Source organism: Ovis aries, chromosome 19 (assembly GCF_016772045.2).
Source record: "Ovis aries strain OAR_USU_Benz2616 breed Rambouillet chromosome 19, ARS-UI_Ramb_v3.0, whole genome shotgun sequence".
NCBI lineage: Eukaryota > Metazoa > Chordata > Mammalia > Artiodactyla > Bovidae > Ovis > Ovis aries.
The window spans coordinates 34090550-34110192 of NC_056072.1; the positions used below are offsets into that span (position 1 = coordinate 34090550).

A 19643-nucleotide genomic window follows, 5' to 3' on the forward strand; every position below is an offset into this window, starting at 1 on the left:
GAGAAAGTGAACCTGATTTTTTTTGAGTGTGAGCAAAAAAAGGATGACCAACCAATAAGATTATGAACCTTTATGATCTGATTATATCAGCTAGAGTGACTGTTTTACCCAGTGCCTTCATAGTGTCAAATCCTTCCATAGCTCTTCCATTTCCTTCTTGAAAATACCTGTGGCTCCTTCTCTTTGAACCTTTGCCTGCTTGCCTATGAGCAGTAGTAACAATGGTAGTACTGGTTAAAATAGCCAACATTTACAGACCGTGCATGAATGGTGGCAGATTCCATTACTTTTTACCATTTCTGCTTGAAGAGAAATAATCATTTTGGTTCTTCACAATATACAAAGATAGTAAAATGAATTAATTGATCATGGTAATAATTTTTCATTACTGATAGGAGTTTTTAGGCTGTTAGGATAGTCACATATATTTTCTAATTTAATTCTTGAAACAGCACTGAGTGTTGTATCATAAAGACATTAGGTAACTTGTCCATTGTCACACAACTGGGCAAAGGCTGAAGCCTTGATTAAAACCTGGGTCTGCAATTTTAAACCTGGTGTGCCAAACTAGAAAACTATTAGAGCCATATTGGAGATTGTCTGATTTCATTCTCTAATTTTAGATAAAACTGAATCACATACAGAGAATGATAATTGTGGCTGGAGGGTGTGTACTGTTTGGTTTATTAAACACATTTAATTTGTGGGCTGCCTCTTTTTTTTTTTTTTTTTCATTTTGTTGATTGGATAGGGGAGTATTCCTATTGGCTGATGGTCCTTTCTCTATCACTGGGCTGCTTCACACACCCAGCTTTCCCACCAGGCCCATAAACATGTTTGAGTTTATGACTGGTCTCAGATGTCAGGAGCGGACCATTCACTCTTTCCTTGAGTGTTTTGACAAAGAGAGAGTCCACAGCCACTTTGCTCTGGGATATTCTGTTACCCTGCCAACACTGATAAAATACTGCTTCCTTTTAGCTTTAATCCATGTCTTCCTCCCTTACCCAACCCTGCTGATACATAGAACAACTGGTCAGAAAACTGTTGGTGTCTAACAAAACAGCTATTAAATACTCCCTTTACAACTTTTCTTTAAAACTTTCCTCCAAGTACACCAGTCTTCCCTCTGACATCTCAGATGGCTGACAGGTAGGTAGCTCCTCTGACTGGCAGATTGGTGTCTCTGTCACATGGGAGTGTCGTTACGCAGTAGAATTAATACTTCCAGCCTGGATTTATTTAGCATCTTCTGACACTTAGAAGAATAAGGGAACACATTCCTTGTTCTCCCTTGGGATGGTTGAGAATTAGATTAAACTGGCAGGAAATATTTGAATGTCCACAGTAAACAGACTTTGTATTTAGGTGTATCGATGTATTTTTGAAGTTCTTTATTGCCTTCATTTTCAAAGTTGTTTTGAGAGAGCTTTTGCCAGTCACTTTTGGAAGTTATGTCATTACCACTTGCTGGTTGCTAAAAAAAAAAGAAATTTAAATCAGCTGCTAACTCTGGATTTTCTTTTGCAGATGCAAAAGAAATTGTTTTAAAAGCCCAGATCTTAGCTGGCGGAAGAGGAAAAGGTGTCTTCAGTAGCGGTTTGAAAGGAGGCGTTCATTTAACAAAAGAGTAAGCGTGGAGGTTTTAATTCCTTATCTTTGGGCAAAGCAATTATGGAAGATGCTGCTTATGCTGGAGAGGAGCACTGAGAAAGGGAGTAGGAGCAGAAGGTCCCAAATAAATGATGTAGACAACAGGTAGAGGGCTCTGCGGTGTCCCAGTTTTCCTTCTCCTGTAAAAGGATTTTTGTTCACTAATTGGTGAAAACTTGACACCCTTTCTGTTCTAGACAATCAATGAAAACACTTTCCTCTCCTCTCCTGTCACATACCTTTCAGTGGTTTACTCTGATCCTTCCTCTTCCCTTTATCCCCATCTTTGGGCATTACTTCCCAAGTTGCCCACTATCTTACCTAAGGCTGCTGTGCATTTCAGCATGGTCTCTCTACTATGACTGTAACTTATTTGGGGGGAGGGGAGAACCGACTTAAGCAAACTTATTTTCATTTCCCTCCCCTCCTCTTCCTTCTACTCTCGCTCATTCATTCATATGTACTTTGGACTCAGGGAGTGTCTGCTACACTGCTAAGCACCTGGTTTATAAACAGAAAGTACCATGCATTCTGTGAAGGTGGAAGGTGGGCCAAGGCAGGGTGGATGTGGAGGTATAGTATGGACTGTGTCTTAAAATTGTTTTCAGTATAAACATTGACTTTCTTTTCTTTCTTCTCTTTTTTTTCTCCTCTCTCTTAGCCCTAAAGTTGTGGGACAGCTGGCTAAACAGATGATTGGATATAATCTAGCAACAAAGCAAACTCCAAAAGAAGGTGTGAAAGTTAAAAAGGTAATGTGAATGCTTTTGGCCATCTTCTGTGTATGTGTTAAAAAAAAAATCATACTTCAGTTTTGACAGAATCTAATGAAGCAGTACACTTGGTCTATGTGTGATTTTTTTGAACCTCACGTAGTTTTTGGTGTAGTATGACTTTGAGGAGAGATAAAAAAGGATTCTAAATTAGTAATACTGTTTATTATCATCAGAATTTGGTAACAATGGGTAATGATTGAAATAATAATTTTTTTCTTTTAGAACACAGACACATTTTGTTTAAAGTCAAAAAGGACTTAACATGACAGTTCCTAGAATCAGTGAGGGACATTCTCTGCTTCCTCACAGCCCCACCCTCATCCAGTGCATCAGAATTACTGTGCTTGTTTTGGTGGTTTTTCTGAGTTCCCCTATAACTTATTTTGAGGTTATTACCATTTTGACTCACTGTTATTACTGGAAGTATGTCATATTAGTGGGATCTGTTGGGATACCCAAGTGTGTACAGGGTGCATACTTGTACACACACACACAGAAAATAAAATCTAAAGCAAAGTGGCCCACCACAGCCATGAAACGTGACTGGTAGATCTGAAAACAGAGCCTAACTTGCCCTCCTATTAGTCTGTTTAGCTTTGTTGAACTCCCTGTTATGTATCAAGGCACTGGAACTGACTGTCTGATTTGCAGAATCCAGTACAAAATGAAAATGTGTGATTCTTGTTCATATTTCAAGTTGGCTGCAGCAGAACATCAAATTAGAGACCAAGAATAGGACCCTCTGGCATGCAGGCCTGGATGACTGCACAGGTCACTCACTCTAGGCCTGGGAGCTACAGATGACTAGAAGGCCCCATCATGACATTGTAACAGCAGATTAGGGTCCAGCATTTTGGGGAGGCAACTGTCTGCTCCACAGACACAGCATCACATATGGATTATCACATGATAATCTCTTCCAGAGTTCCATTCTTCAGGCAGCTGAGGCAGTGCATTCCATTTTTACATTTCAGAAGGAATTGTCTGGAAAACTTTTGATATGACGGCCCCCAGAAATCACCAGCTGGGTCTTCTTAGCATACTTAGCTTACCAAGCACACTGCCTTGGTCCTGAAAAGGACACTGAGCTGGAGGGAGATGGGGATACTGGTGGGTCATTAGCCCCTTCCCTCTAAGAACACAGAGTCTTTCTAAAGGTTGAGGAGATGCACAGACAAAATTGACTCTGGTTATTTCCCTCTCCCAGTGTCTTGCAGCTAGATACAAGAACTGTTTACATTTTACAGTGGTTTTGAAGAATTATTTTTGTTCAGCTCAGCACTGTACTTTTATTTTCCCCTTTAAGCTGGTTATGAGCCTCTACCTATATAACTTGTTCAAAATTTGTTTATAGGAGATATGATTAGTGGTTTTGGTTGTAGGAATTTATTGTTTTTTTATGGACACATGGAGTTTGAGATTAGAGTTTGTGATACCTTTGAAAAGCAGATAAAATACACATAAGATTCACACACAGACTATATATATATATATATATATATGTATATATATGCATAAAATTAGTTCATAGATAGGTTCCTGAAATCCTGGGGATAAGTGCATTCTTGTAAATAGAATCATTGCCAAGAAATGACCAGAGTGATATAGTTTTAAGTATTTTTTTCCCTGAATGCAAAAATGATTAACATGAGAAAAATTCCAATAGTACAGAAATATAAAAATCAGAGAGTAAAATTTTCTTCTATTCTCACCTTCTAGAAATAATTGTTAAATATTGTTTCTGTCCTTTTCCCATGTAAAATATGTATTACCACATACTTGAAACAGTAACATTATATATACTTTAAGGAAACTGCATTTTTTTAAACTTTTTAAAAAACATGTTTATTGAGGTATAATTTGCATACCATAAAATTTACTCATTTAAAATGTACAACTTCAGTAGTTTTAATAAATTTATGGAGTTGACAGCTATTACCACAATCTAATTTTTGAACATTTCCATCAACCAACCCCAAAATCTCCCATCCATTTGCAGGCAATTCCTGTGCCTACTCCCAGCCTGGGGAAACACTAATCCAATGTGTGTATATTGATTTTCTCTTTAATATGATATAATTCATATACCATAGAATTCATCCTTTTAAAATGTGCAATTAAGTAGTTTCTAGTATATTCTTGGGTTATGCAACCATGACCACTATCCAATACCAGAACACTTTCATCACCCTGAAAAAGAAACCCATACCCATTGGAAGTCATTCTCCATTGTCTTTCCACCCCTTGGAAACTATGAAACTATTTTCCTATATTCATGGATTTGCCTATTCTGGATATTTCATATCAATGGAATGTTTCGAGCCTTTTTTGTCTGGCTTCCTTCACTTAGCATATTTTCAAGGTTCATCCATGTTGTAGCATATATCAGTACTTCATACATTTTTATGGTTGAATAATACTGATTTGTATGACTATAACACATTTGGCTTATTCATTCATCAGGAGATGAACAATTAATTGTATTGTTTACCACTTTTGAGCAAGCATAAACTTTTGTGTATACATTTTTGTGTGAACATTCATTTGTATTTTCATTCTTCCTGAGTAGAGCTTTGGGGGTGAAATTCCTGGGTTAAACAGTAATTCTGTGCTTAAGTTGTTCTGGAACCATCAAAATGTCTTCCTAAGTGACCATGCCATTTTATATTCCGACCAGCAGTGTAGGTTTAGTCGCTCAGTTGTGTCCAGCTCTTGCGACACCATGAACTGAGCCCAGCAGGCTCCTCTGTCCATGGGATTTCCCAGGCAAGAATATTGGAGTGGGTTGCCATTTCCTTCTCCATGCATTTGTAATTTATGGAATCTTGGCCGTCAATCAGAAGTCCCCAGATGATAGAAACTTTAGGTCTTAGTTTGTTTTAGAAGCTATTTAAGCACATTACCTACATCTGTTCACATTGGGGGTTTTTTCCTAAGTCTGTGTTTGTAGTGTTTTCCTTGGGATAGTGATAGGAGAGGTGAGACAGTGCTACTACACTGTGCTCCACAGGTCACTATCAGTAACGGTTCCTGTTCCGCAGAGAGTGACTGAGTACCATTAATCTTATCTAATTGCTGTTCTGTTACAAATAGTTTGTGCACAGGCTCTCATCCACATACTATAGTCTGACTAGCATGATATATAAAAAACAAAACAAAATGAACAGACAGTAAGAAACATGAAAAACAGATTCATTGCTCAAGAGTAAAGTACCTTAAAAAGATTCTCCATACTGGAAGACGCCATGAAAAGGCTGTGCTGATACAGTTTCTATCCGTCACAGATAGAGATGGTTGAAATGTGTTTAACTGAGCTTCTCATGACATGAGAGTTCACAGAGTCCCTTTAAGTTCTCTCTGTCACAATTCCTAAAAGGATTTCAACATCCTGGGTCATATAAAGGCCATCTCAATGTCCGAAAATTTGTCTGTATGTAAAAGTTCATGAATTGTCTATTGAAAATCATAATTTTCTTGGGAATGTTTTCTTAAAGAGTGGTGGGCTATTTCTACCAAGCAAGAGCTGTTTGAGACAGCAGCTGGTCTTTACAAATAGAAATTTGAGAGAATATAGAGCACATCTTTCAACACTTGAGAAAATTAAGAATAGGACACTTGAATGACACTTATCCGTAAAACTTATAACACTGTGTTGTTTGTTACAGTAACTACTGAAAGTTGTTAAATCTGGTTCACTAGACTAGCTGTGTATTAGAAAGTGAGCTTGAAATAAAAATGGTTCGATGAAAATCCTAATACCATGTGCCAAGAAATATTTCTTACAAACTCATGAGCTACCATTTATGATAGAAAAATCAATATGAAGCCCCTTCTAAGGTATTCTATTTTTAACCAGTCATAAATTCTATAGAGGTGTGAAAAGAAGGAGTTAATTGTATTCATTACATTATAGCTTTCTAGGTCATCATATATTTATCCCACTTCATGTGACTTAAAAATTAGTGCTTTTGTGGCTTCTAGGGAGCTAAACTCTTATTATTATTTAATCAGGAGCATTTTTGGTGAAACATATTACTGAATTCCTTTTTAGGAAAAGCAATGTATGTGATTTTATTATTTTTACTTCTAGTGCTGATTCTTTATAGATGTTCTTATTTTCTTTTAAAAAGCATCCAAGACATTTTTTTACTATTTTTGTTGGTAGTGTAAGTTGGTCCAGCATCTCTCTCCAAGGAAATTTGATAGTACTTATCAAAATTTTAAATATGAAGAATCTGTTGTAAAACCTAGCCATTTTATCTTTATATTCCTTGACCAGGGGGATACTAAAACAATGGCACAAAGCTACACATACAGAAATAATCACTGAGGTAGCATTTTTAGAAACACAAGTCTACATAAATGTCTGTCAGCCAGGACAAGGTCAAATAAATATTGACATATAAGTACTATGTAGTCACAATGAAGAGAGAAGACCTTGTACAATCTAAGTTATAGTATTAAGATAATAAACAAAAAGGAAGAAAAAGAGGCATTTAAGCATGTGTAATATTTATCCGTGTGCAAGATGATTCCATGTTGGTAATGCTTACCGATGCATAGGGAAGAGGTAAAAATTAGTAGTGGATTTTCCTGGTAGAGCTGCTTCGTGCCTTTGTTAAGGTTGTGCAGAGCAAAAAGGACCTGGCTGGAGCATGCGTGGAGAAGGAAATCCATCTGTCCAGTTTGCCTCCTGCCCAGTCATTGCCCTGGAATGTGACTATATCCTCATATAGAAAGGGATGTTTTTTTTTCTGATCATCACAAAGGTTCTGCTTGGGGCCCAAGGGGTATGTATGTGCAGGAGGGGACTGCTTTCACTGTCCCCTCTATATACTTTTAGTATTGTCAACATTTATTTTCAAACAAGCAAATATTATGTTTGTAATTTAAGAGAAAGTATAAATTGAAATAAAAATACAGTGATCCAAGAGACAGAAGTATCCAAACATAGGAAGCATCAGACACACCATAAAAAGAATCCTTCTTTGGCAAGCAAACTTGGTTTCCCACCAGTGCAATCTGAGAAGAATCAGTGTAGTAATATATATGTACTGCTAATGCCTCAAATTAAAATAACATCTGCTTCCCTAGAGTTTTTCTCAAGTGTCAGGGTTTCTGAAGAAGAAAAGGAAGATTAAAGTGGGAAGGTTCCTTGAGGCAAACTGAATACCTGTCACTTGAAAAGTTAACAGGATCAATTAAGGAGGTGAAAATGGGCACTGTGCACCACGAGAGCAGAACTCTCAAATCTCCCTGGGTTTAAAGAGCCTGAAAATGAAGCTGTTTGATTTGTGTAGCAAGTTTATATAGATTTCCAAGTGGAAATCAGCTCGATGCTGACTTAATTGACTTTCCCGCTAATGTGGTAGGTGATGGTTGCTGAAGCCCTGGACATTTCCAGGGAAACCTACTTGGCCATTCTGATGGACCGGTCCTGCAATGGCCCCGTGCTGGTGGGCAGCCCTCAGGGGGGCGTTGACATTGAAGAAGTGGCAGCTTCAAATCCAGAACTTATTTTTAAGGTATGTTTAGATTCCTGACTGTGTTCTGTTCATTGATTGTTTCTGTACACGCTGTTAAAGACTGAATATGAGTCTGATTTCTGAGCCTGGTGTACTGTTTCTGGGATTTAAGGCATGAAGATATTGAGTCCTTTTTCATACTGGATATCCAGTAGGAAAAGGTTGGGTAGATCAAAATATGTGCTTTTCAAGATCTTTTCTGTGCCCTTCTTCTCCCTTCATTCTTTCCTCCTTCTAGCCTTTTCTTCCTCTCTAGTTTCTTTCCATCCAACTTGCCACAAGAATTAACCAATGGCAGAGGAATGTGAAATTTCTATTTCCTCTTGGTTAATTCTACCTCGTTTATAAATATGACCCAGAAATTGTCTCCTGGAAATCAGATGTGAACTAGAAACTTCCTTGATGTCTTTCAGTACTGGTAATAAAGCGACTTAGCATAGTGCGAAGTAGAATCTTTCTAAGGCCCAGATTGTTTGTTTCAATCCTTTAAATCTTGTGCGTGTAGTTTGTTGTTGTTGTTGGGGTTGTCCTTGTTTTTTTTTAGATGTTAAGATTAGTTTCTAGTCAAACAGACCTGGGGTCAAATCCTAAGTAGCCAATAAGTTTCTCAGTTTTTTGAGTCAGTAAATGAAAATGGGGATATTCCCTCCCTATAGAATTGTGAAGATTAAATTAGATAATATATGCAAAGTGCTTCTCAACCTACCTCAGCTATAAGAAGAAAATCCTAAGGTCTTTAGAACTATAACCATAGCTTTTAATTCTGAGTTCTTAGTGTCAAAAAAATCACACACAAAATTTCTAGTAAAAACCTTTATTATTTCTTTTAGAAAGTGATTTTTTTTTCCTTCTAAAAAGCGAGAATTTTATTTCTTGATACTCTTCATTTATAAGTTACTAATACTTTGAAGATTGGTTTTAAAATATTTTCACCAATGTTGCATATTTAAGTTAACTACTTTGGAAGTTAAATTGAGACTTTACTTGCTGGCTTACCAATAACACCTACTTTTTTTTTTTTTTTTGAAACAAGTCATTACATTTGTTAAGATAATACATGAAATAATATATCTAAACAACACTCATTATCTTGGAGGGAATAGCCCTTTGTAGAGCTTGGATATTATTAATAATTGTCATCATCAACAGAGTATTTAAATCATAAGGTAATATTTAACCTATATAAGACAAACTCTGAACTTAACAGCAATATTAGGCAGGAAAAACTTACTTTGGAAGCCTTCCAAAAACATGACATAAAAATTAACTGACTAAATATTCGTCACTGCCATCTGTATAGTAATTAAAAGTGAAAACTGGCATCCGATCATCTTGTCAGCATGCCACACTGAAGAATTATATAGTTTTGAAAAGGCTGTTTTATAGATGGTGTGCTAATTAAAATATACCCCATAGGCAGCTGTGGTGGCCCAACTCAGAGATCTCTGGAAAGGTGCCACACTTTTAATTACTCATTTACACATAAATACTAAGCATTTTCTTTTGAGGTTGTAAATCTTTTCATTTGATTGTCTGAATTTTGTTGATCTGATTCATTTTTACTAGGAGCAAATTGACATTATTGAAGGGATAAAGGACAGCCAAGCTCAGCAAATGGCGGAAAATCTAGGCTTCCTCGGGCCTTTGAAAAACCAGGTACTTGAGCAATTGGAGGCTGGTCGTCTAACACGTTTCAGAAAACGTTCGGGAACTTTGCCTAATTGTGTCTAATGTTTGTGATTATCAGGATTTAAGGCAATTTATTGTTTTCTCTTTTTTTCCTGCAGTTGTTTATGGTGAAAAAATACTTCCCTGGTGTTCCAAAGAGAATGTTTATGATGCATGTGTTTATATATATATATATATATATATATATATAGGTGTGTACATGTGTAATAAGAGTGTGTTGCCTGCAGACACATACAGCTTGTTATGTATGTTAGTTTCTTTGTTAGTTATGTATGTTAGTTTTTTCTATAGCAGCGCATCTCCAGTACATCACTTATAAGATGCATTATACTGGTTAGAATCACAGGCTGTAGAGTTAGGCAAATTGAGTTTGAATCCTGCACTGCTACCCAGTACATTTGTGATTCAGACCATCTGAACATCACTTTCATAGTCTGTAAAATGGGGGTGATGAAATCCTAACTGAGAGTGTCATTATGAGGATTGAGTAACTTGATGTGTGAAAATACATATTCAGTACTCCAGAAAGGTCACTTCTTATTATTAATAATAATATTCATTATCTAATTAGTTGCTGTTCTTTTATAGCTAATGGGCATTTGAGAGGAATACTAATTACACAGAGGTGATACTTGACTGAAAACAGCTTGAATTATGCCAATTTAGTAATTATATCCCTTGGTTTCAAAGATAGGAAAATTGTTCTCTGAGCTATTAAGGGAGAGAGTCTGTCTTGAACATCACAGTCCTGCACTGCCCTTGGTCCTGCCCATGGAAACTGATTTTATGTCTATGCAGGCATGATTCCTTGTCTCATAATTAAATCAGAAAAACTTACTGGCTGTTGTTTTCCTCCTCTGTCACTAACATAAGCCGCCTTAATAACCCTTCATTGTGTGTCTGTGTGTGTGTGTTGTCCTAGGGCTCTGGGATTCTTGTAGTTTCCTTTAATTTAGTTGGGCAGCATTCCTCCAGTAAAACAGTCAATTGCACACTCTTTATTTTATGTCTTTACCTTTTCTTTTGATTAAGTCTAACTTTAAAAGCTTAAGGGTAACATGAAGGCAAGTTATGGAAAGGTGAAGCACAATAAGACTTTAAAATATATTTGTTTAAATTAAGAGAGGATGGCACTTACTTGAAGATTGGAAGAAAAGCTCCAGTGGAAAGCAGAGGGTTCAACACAGTAGTAGGAAATAGGATCATCTGGGACTAAGCTTCAGGAGGAGATAGAGCCAGGATTCAGTGGGCAGTTAGAGGAATTAGCCGTCATTTTGAGCCTGGTGAAGAATGCCAGGTTAGTGACCTGCTGAAAGAGAGATACTGGAGGATTCATGGGAAAGGGCTGCAGTGGTTGGTGTCACTTCCTGAAAATAAGGCCCTGAAGTATATTAGCTACTGACTATATTAACTGATCATTTGACATTTATTAAGTAACTTCTTGTGTATTGGTGGTGGTCACAGAGAGCTATAGTCGCTGTGTTCTAACCGTACCATCCTACACTCAGCTCCAGAATATGCCCTGTAACTTTGTTTATATCCTCTATACCTTGCACATCTGTATTTCTCTTGGACATTTGCAGTCTCGTTTGCTGGATCTTCATCTGCATCACGGCAGGGACTTGGTTGGTCTTGTTCACTACTGTGTTGCCAACAAAGCGTTTGGCAAATATATTAGATGTCCAAGAAATATCTATCATATGCATGAATAAGTGAAATAACACATCTGAGGTGTCTAATTGGAAGAAATTCCTGGGGAGTCAGGAATGAGTAGTTGTAAGTGGCAAGAGAATAAATTTGGAGTGGATAAAATCTACTCACCATGTGGTTTGAAAGCTCAAGAGATAAATATACATGAAAGTTCTAGAGAAGGCAGTAGCAGCATTATGCACGTCACAAGTTCCCCCCAACCCCAAACATAATGTAAGAGACAATTAACAGTTATTTATATAGCTCTTAAGTGACTAAATCATGTTTCCTGACTAAATCATGTTTCCTGAGTACCTTAAATACACCAGGTTTTAAGTGAGTTATCTATGGAAGGAAGATGAACCTGCAGATTCTCAGGGATTGGTAGTAGCTATATTGTCATTATATTTTTGATTTTATGTATCTAGGAAGGTAAAGAAGTCTTTTAATTCATGTATTTTGTATTATCATGTATTTACCAATTATATGAAAGACTTTAAATCTTCATTTCCTCAGCAGGTTGAACCAAGCTCATTTGCTGAACCCTGTTGAACCGAGATGCTAAGAGCAGAATTGTTCCCCAGGGGCTCGCAGGGCAGTGGTCCACCTGCTGACAGTGAACACAGGAAGAGGGGATGTGAAGGAGTGAAAATGGTGGGGCGAGGCGGGGGTGATAGGAGAGACAGTGATCTCAGCTGCAGTTGTGTCAGAATATGTTCATCTGGGGACATCCATTTGTATTTGAGCAGCAGAACATGAAATGCATGGCACAGGAGCACAGGGTAAATGGGTGCTATAGATTTGGGAGTCTCTGTTTTATAGTGCTTCCTCCATACATGAGCGGGCAGTGTGCATTGAGCACAGGGGGTGCCTGAGGGGAGAAAACATTTATTTAAATGACCAACCATCGGTGATCTTTTGATAAACAAGTGGTATCTCAAAGCCCCCTCGATTCAATGTGACTTTGAAAGTTACTTAATTTTCAGCTAGGATGTGGTTTGGTCCTTTGGAAGTGCCTTAGTCATGGATGAACAATATATAAAATGATTCTCTTGTAAAATTAATATCTTTCCTATGACTCATGCCTGATGTCTCTAAAATATGATGTATTAATATTAGATTTAACCAAAAATAAACATCACCTTGCATAAAAACCTACAAAATACATGTTCCTGGTGAAAATATATTTCAGCAAGAATTGGCTGAAAAGACTAAAGCCATAAGAAAACTGAATATGACTAAAATCCACAAATTCCTCAAGGATGTCTTAATTATCATCTATACTGTTCATTTCTGAAAATGTAGGCTCCATGAGTTGTCAGCATGTGCTTCCAGTATTTAATCAGCTAATCAGTATCTGATCAGCCAAGTTAATACCAGCTCACTAATCCTTCTAGGTATGGTTTATATCTCTGGTTAGCTTTAAGAACCACATTTGAATAGTGCAAGTGTTAGTTCCTGGGATGCAATAGAAGTTTTTTCCAATTTTATTTTAACTTGTTAAAACATTTTTGAAGACATTGGTAAATGTGTCAGAGTTTCATGTGCACGGCTCCAAGGATGTTTGATTTTAGGCTTAATTTTTTAATTGCTTAGCATATAACCTTGAAATAACATTAATTGTGGCAAAAAAATAAATATTTGAACAGCATGGTTCCTGAGGAAATAAGTGGCAGTAACAAACTGGTTCACAGCACATTAACTAGCAGAATGTTTCCTTTGACTGGTGTTTAATCTGTTTTTTAAATTGGAACACATTTAGAAAGTAGAAGAGCCAACCTCAGCTTGCCATAGGCCCTGCTATTTCCTTCTGTTACACCTGGGCAGACTGACCCATTTTGCCTGGATGGCCTTTATAGTCATTTGGTGTATAGCCTCTGGAATAAGGCACGTTCTGTCTGCAAGCCAGGCTGGTTCTCCGTTGTGGATATTACAACACAGATTTTATAACGTTTACCCCTTCCAGATCTTACACCACAGATTTAGTCTTACTTCAAAAAATGTTTATAGTCGCCTTTGCACAATAATAAACAGTTGTAATAATGGATACCCCCCAAGTGCTGTGTTAATGTATAACTACAGTGGCAGTAGCATGAGAAAGTTCAGGCTTCATGCTAAGCGACGTTAATACAGGCTTTAGAAGTTTTGAAGCTACGGAGGTGTTCATAGACAAGTAAATGGATAAATGGAATATAGTATATACATACAATGGAAGATTGTTTGGCCTTGAAAAAGAGGGAGGTCCTGACACATGCTGCATTGTAGTTGAGTCTTGAGAACATTGTGCTAAGTGAAGTTGTGTGTGTGTGCGCGCTTAGTCAGTCATGTCTAACTCTTTGTGACCCTGTGGACCATAGCCCGCTCCTCTGACCGTGGAATTCTCCAGGCAAGAATACTGGAGTGGGTAACCATTCCCTTCTCCAGGGGATCTTCCCGACCCAGGGATCAAACCCATGTCTCCTATACTGGCAGGCGAGTTCTTTACCACTGAGCCACCAGGGAAGACCTGAAATTTATGTTATGTGTACTGAAAAACAAAAACTTTTTGAAGTAGCTAGGATAAGATCTTATACTTGTATGCACTCAGAATTTATTTCTATTATGAAGTCTCTCCATATTATTACATTAATGATTATTTCTACTGTTGTTTATTGTGTTGACTGTGTACAGAGGCTGTGTAGGTATAGTGATGCTATGGTGTCCAGAATAGACATCATGCTTTTGTCATGCAGCTCACATTGCACATTTGTTTGATAACCTGGGAAATCTCTAAAAATGTAAAAAAGTTTCAACAATGAGTCACTTACCTGCTTTACACTGTAATTCAAATAAAATCCACTTGGATTGTACCCCTCCCCCCAAAGAAAAGTAAACATTAAATAAAGGAAATCTTAAGTTTTTGAAAAAATAATGATAGAGGTTGGGACCAACCTTTCCCAAGTCTGGCACAAAGCCAGAAGCTATAAAAGAAAAGAATGACATTATTATTAATATTATTAGATTTCCATGCGGCAGAAGTAACAAAACATGGGCAAAAAACAAATGTTAAAGGACAAAAAATTGCTATTTCTATGACATAAAGAGCTAAAATCCTTCATGTAAAAATGCCTCCTATACGTTAATATGAGAGACACCAAAAATACGTGAATTTTTCCTATGCAGGGTTCACAGCATAGGAAACACAGATGTCTCACTCTCATAGAATACTCAGGTCTCTTCATAATTAGAGTCTTTCGAATTAAAACCATAAATGAGATCCCCAAATAGCTGATGACTGTGAGTTAAAAAAAATAAAAATCTCTATAATGCTGGTTTGTAGGAGGGGACATTAGTGAAAGCTTCAATTTAAGATAAGAACCAGAACAATTTAAGATAATCTTTTATTATGTAAAAGGCCCACCCCTTGTTCCCCACTTCAGAGAATAGATCCTATAGATTTTTAATCACTGTAGGATATAAAGAGATATAGATAGATAGATAGATAGATAGATAGATAGATAGATAGATATAGATACACACACAGATAAGGCAGCATTTGAAGTAATGTCAAGCTGCTGGAAACCAAATGGCTATTATTTAGGAGACAGGTTAAATGAACTATGATACATCCATACAGTAAGATATTTATGTGGTCATTTACAAGATCGTTCTCTTTGTTTTGCTGCTGAAGGCTCTCTAAAATCTATCAGTAAAGAGACAAAGTGTAGAACCAAGTTTGTTTTTTTAAAAAGATGAATGGAAAATGTGTACACTTGCATTTGTATAGCTGTATCCCTTAATGAACCAATAAAGTGGCTGCTACAGAAGGACATATAGGGGGCTCTGTTGCTGGGGAGTCTGGTGAAGATTCTGAGGGAGCACCGTGTGTACCTTGGGGATTATGTATTATGTACATGTACTATCTAGCCACAAAAAATTAATATTATAAATACTCAGTGTAACTCATTATATATATTTGGTTATATCCAGTGGCTTTCAAATTAGGATTTAAGAAAGTTTGCACATGTACATCAAACAAAATAGGGTAAAATGAATTACTTACATCTCCAAGAGTTCTTTAGTTAATACCAGAACAGAGAAATCACTCCTAGTGGTTACCACGTGCATGTGTGCTAAGTTGCTTCAGTTGTGTCCGACTGTTTGTGATGCTATGGACTGTAGCCCCAGCATGCTCCTCTGTCCAAGGAATTCTCCAGGTGAGCATTCTGGAGTGGGTAGCCATGCCCTCCTCTAGGGGATCTTCCCAACCTAGGGGTTGAACCCTCATCTCTATATCTTCTGCGTTGGCAGGCCGATTCTTTACCACTAGTGCCACCTGGGAAACCCCAGTATTGACCAGAGTGGGACTTTATTCTAGGTAATCAGTTAAGTAGGTGCTATGAGAACTGAGAAGTTTCAGAGTGACAGAGAGGCAACACAGAGAGCTAAACAGCAACAGAAAGTGGTTGCCACCTATGTGCTCAAGGAGCAAAGTGAGGTGGTAGTGTCACTGGACTTTGAGATACAGAAGTTGGGACCCTGATGGGAATTAAAGTGAGAGGATGCAGAAAGAGAGGAGTAAAAATATCCTCTCTTTGTCCTTCTTCCCAGCTCCTGTCTCCCACTGCTGCTTCCCACTGGCTGAACTGAAGCCAGCTGGCCCAGGAGCCTTGAAAACCCAGCGTACAAGTGTCAGCTCCCCTGATAAATAGAGTAGAGATGGGGAAAAACTGGAAAGGAATCTGAGGGCAAATAATGCAGGATGGGAACCATGAAAAAAAATGTGGAAATGGGGAAAGCATGGCCGGGAAATGAGTTGGAGCTAAGAATAAGACTAAACCCCAACATTCAGCCTTGATTGCACAGTACCGAGTCTCACTTGGCTGTGTTAATGGTGAACAGGCTGTGTTTACTGCAGGTGCGAGCTTTCCTGGGTGCTGTCATACCTCATCTGTGGTCCTCCCCCTAGCCCCAGATCACATAGTGCCAGCCTGCTGTGACAGGAACAATTAATAAATGTTGGTTGAAAAGAATGAATGAGCCAGTGAATTTCAAGCAGAGTGAGGAAAATGAAGTTAGGGTACAGCACCAGGGAACTGTTGAATATTCTGGTTCTTTGTGGCTTACGCCTTCGTGACAGACTGTTTTCAGTTTGAATTGTGCTATTCAGTAAGTGTACTGTTTAGGTCTTCCATCTTCTTGTTTTGCAGCCATTTCCATAGATACTCAGTAATTGTTGTTTCACAGATTATAGGTTTGGATTGATGAATATAATAGCAGTTTATTCCAGCATAATAAGGAAAAACTCTTCATTAAAAATTCTCAAAATCATGTTTACCTTTTACTTAAATGGAGTTTTTTTGTATTAGTAATTGTAGCTCATATTGCAGTGTAGCTCAGGTAATAGGGACATGATAATTTTCAAAAAGATTCACAACATTTTTTGGCCATACTGAAAATATTTTGTTTCTTGGTGATGGTCTTTTCTACTGTCTGGAGGAAAGTTAAACAATTCCTTCTAATGAATAGCAAGAGAAATTAAAATAGTTATGCTTCTCTTTGTTTCCTTTCAGAAAATCTAACTGAAAATAGACAGCTTGTTATTTTTTAAGATTTCATTAATGTAGCAAAATAATTTTTTCTACTTTTATGAAATTTCATTTCACTTGATCATATTTAGGCTGCAGATCAAATTAAGAAGCTGTACAATCTCTTCCTGAAAATTGATGCTACTCAGGTGGAAGTGAATCCCTTTGGTGAAACTCCAGAAGGACAAGGTAAGAGAAAAAGAGAGAGAGAGAAAATGAATGAATTTAATGATTTATGCAAACTATAAACTATACAAAAGACTATAGGGCAGCCTTGTATTAATTTCTTTCAGTAATTTAATTCCTGCCGTAGTTTCAAATGTTCCCATGATGCAATTGAACATATTAGCACTTGAATTTGTATCCAAATGCGAAGCCTCATGGGAAGTTACTTTTTATTTTATTTAGAAACATCCATCTACCACCATCCCCTGGTTTTCAGGTCCCTCCTTGTTGCTATGATGGTAAAGATTTAGGTGTGAACAGGAGCCACAGTGCTTGGGTGTGATGAATACACCAGCTTTTATGGAACTGGAACTTTTTAGTTTCAATTTTTAGTTTCTCTGAATCTGCATATAATTTCACATTGCGTCTTCTACTGAAGTTATGTCATCATGGTAGAATCCCTAATCCCCATCATCGATCTCTTTCACCCCTTGGTTAGCATCTTTTGCTTCAGGTGGGAGGAGACTTTTGTGGGGAAGGTTTTATCTTTTCACTGGGTACTTGTAGTGAATCAGTAACTCTCTTACATCTCAGCACCTACCACAAATGCACTGTCTTGCATATAGCGAGTATTCAGGAAGGTCTTGTTAATTTGAGAGCAAAAGCTTAAAGATCTGCATGTTTAGGGTAGGAGGTAGACTATCAAGGAAATAGGATAGTGTTACCAAAATGTACTGGTAAATTCCAGGAACCTTGCCTTTTAAAATTTTATCTCAACCCCGTTTCTTACTTTTTGCTTAGCATATTGTGGGCCGCCAGTAAATAAGGATTTACCACTGGACTGATAGATACCCATTATGTGCAAATAGAAATACATTGTAGACCAGTGTGGATGATACAATGCTTTCTCTCTAGTATATTTCAGAGACTATATAGTCAGAGTCAGAAAATCTAAAATATCATGTCCCTGAAACCTAGAGAGGCCTGGGATTGCCATGTTCCAGCCACGTACATGGGCTAAGCCTCAGGGATTTTTTTGTTTTTGTTTATAAATCCAAAACAGTGAGTAAAAACATGATAACCTATCTTGTAGGGCAGTTTTCCAAGTGAGGTGACTGATGATTGTATAATAAGCATAAGCATCCAGTTTCAGACACAAAATAGGCTAGTCCCACCCATTCATAAAATATAGTTGTTCTTCTCAAGTAGTATAAAAGCAGTCTAGGAAAGGTATGGATTTTATATTTTTTTATCTATTTATTTTTGTTTTATTTGTATATTTTTGAAGGTTTCAAATTAGGACAGGCAAAGAGCTGATGTTTAAGAAGCCATTGAAATTAATGTTTCATAGTTTACACAAGTGACCTCTAGATAAAATTTTGTGGCTGGTGGTTTATAAGCAAACTACCTGTATAATTAAATATTTTTAAAATTGCTTTTGACTGTAAAATAATCAGTATTTTCTAGAGAGAGGGGAAGAAAATTGTTTCTTGATCTCATACATCCGGTGCTGTGATAAATGTACGTGTCTTCGTTTTTATCATTTAACATAAACCTGCAGAGTTAGGAGTTGTTATCCCATTTTATAGAATACTGAAAGATGAATTTGTTTTCCCCAAGGGCAGCTAGATACTAGAGCTGGGATTCAAACCCTTGTCTTTCATAGTCTGGTATGCATGTTGATTCTGATATGCCAAACTAACTTATGATAATCTGCTTTCTTTTCTTTTCTGTTTTTTCCTTCTTAAGCTATTAATTTACTTTAATCAGAGTGATCTAGAAATAGTCTCCAGTTTGAAAGTATCAGTTAAAATTCATGCTGCATGGAGTGGCTGATAATTAAATCCAAGAGAGGAAGTTCACTCTAAGTTCTTAAAGGTCACACATAGATTTCTTTTTAAGCTAATATGCATAAGCAACCTGGTTATTTCATAGTAACAAAAAATGGGAACTGAGACACAGAATGGGATAAAAATGGTATTTTCATTTAACCCTTTGGTAAGCTGTCAGTCACAAAATGGTTTACAGCAGGGAAGAGGGATATGAGAACCTTTTCCTAGAGAATGTTTGTAAAACCTCATGAAATCTGAAGTTTTCTTTTTAATTATTAAGATAAAATATAATTATTGAGCTTCTTTGAAGGAATCCCCATAAAATACATTCCATGTATACAGTTCATTAAAACATAAGTCTTATATGATATTTTTAACAGGAAAGTTTAGCTATTAATTTGTTCATTGTACCATAAAGGTTCAGCTATTGAATTATAATCACAGTTAAATGAACGTGTTGGTTTATAACTCTAATGAGCAGTAGTCAAATTAAACTCAATTAGGAAACATTGATTACTGACCAAATGTACAAATTAACTTCATCATTGTTACAGTTCCCTAAAACTTTCCTTTATTTAGGAGCTATAAAAGCAGTCATATATATTTTAGCAATATTGACAATATTTATAATCAGCATATTTTTTAAATATAATCAGCAAAGTTTTTCCTTTTAGATCAATAATAGGAAAATATATAGCAACCACTAATGCTGAAGAAGCTGAATGGTTCTGTGAAGACCTACAAGAT

At 36.9% G+C, this 19643-nt stretch overlaps 1 protein-coding gene across 1 annotated transcript in view; it reads left to right on the forward strand.

The window, feature by feature from the left end:
* The window catches only part of SUCLG2 (succinate-CoA ligase GDP-forming subunit beta), a 296024-nt gene that overhangs the window by 145650 nt on the left and 130731 nt on the right, over window positions 1-19643 (forward strand). Inside the window, exons 3-7 of the mRNA XM_004018340.5 lie at window positions 1531-1630; window positions 2315-2405; window positions 7802-7954; window positions 9521-9610; window positions 16992-17088. Of these exons, the coding sequence (XP_004018389.3) occupies window positions 1531-1630; window positions 2315-2405; window positions 7802-7954; window positions 9521-9610; window positions 16992-17088 (531 nt within the window). The remainder of the gene's footprint in view (window positions 1-1530; window positions 1631-2314; window positions 2406-7801; window positions 7955-9520; window positions 9611-16991; window positions 17089-19643) is intronic.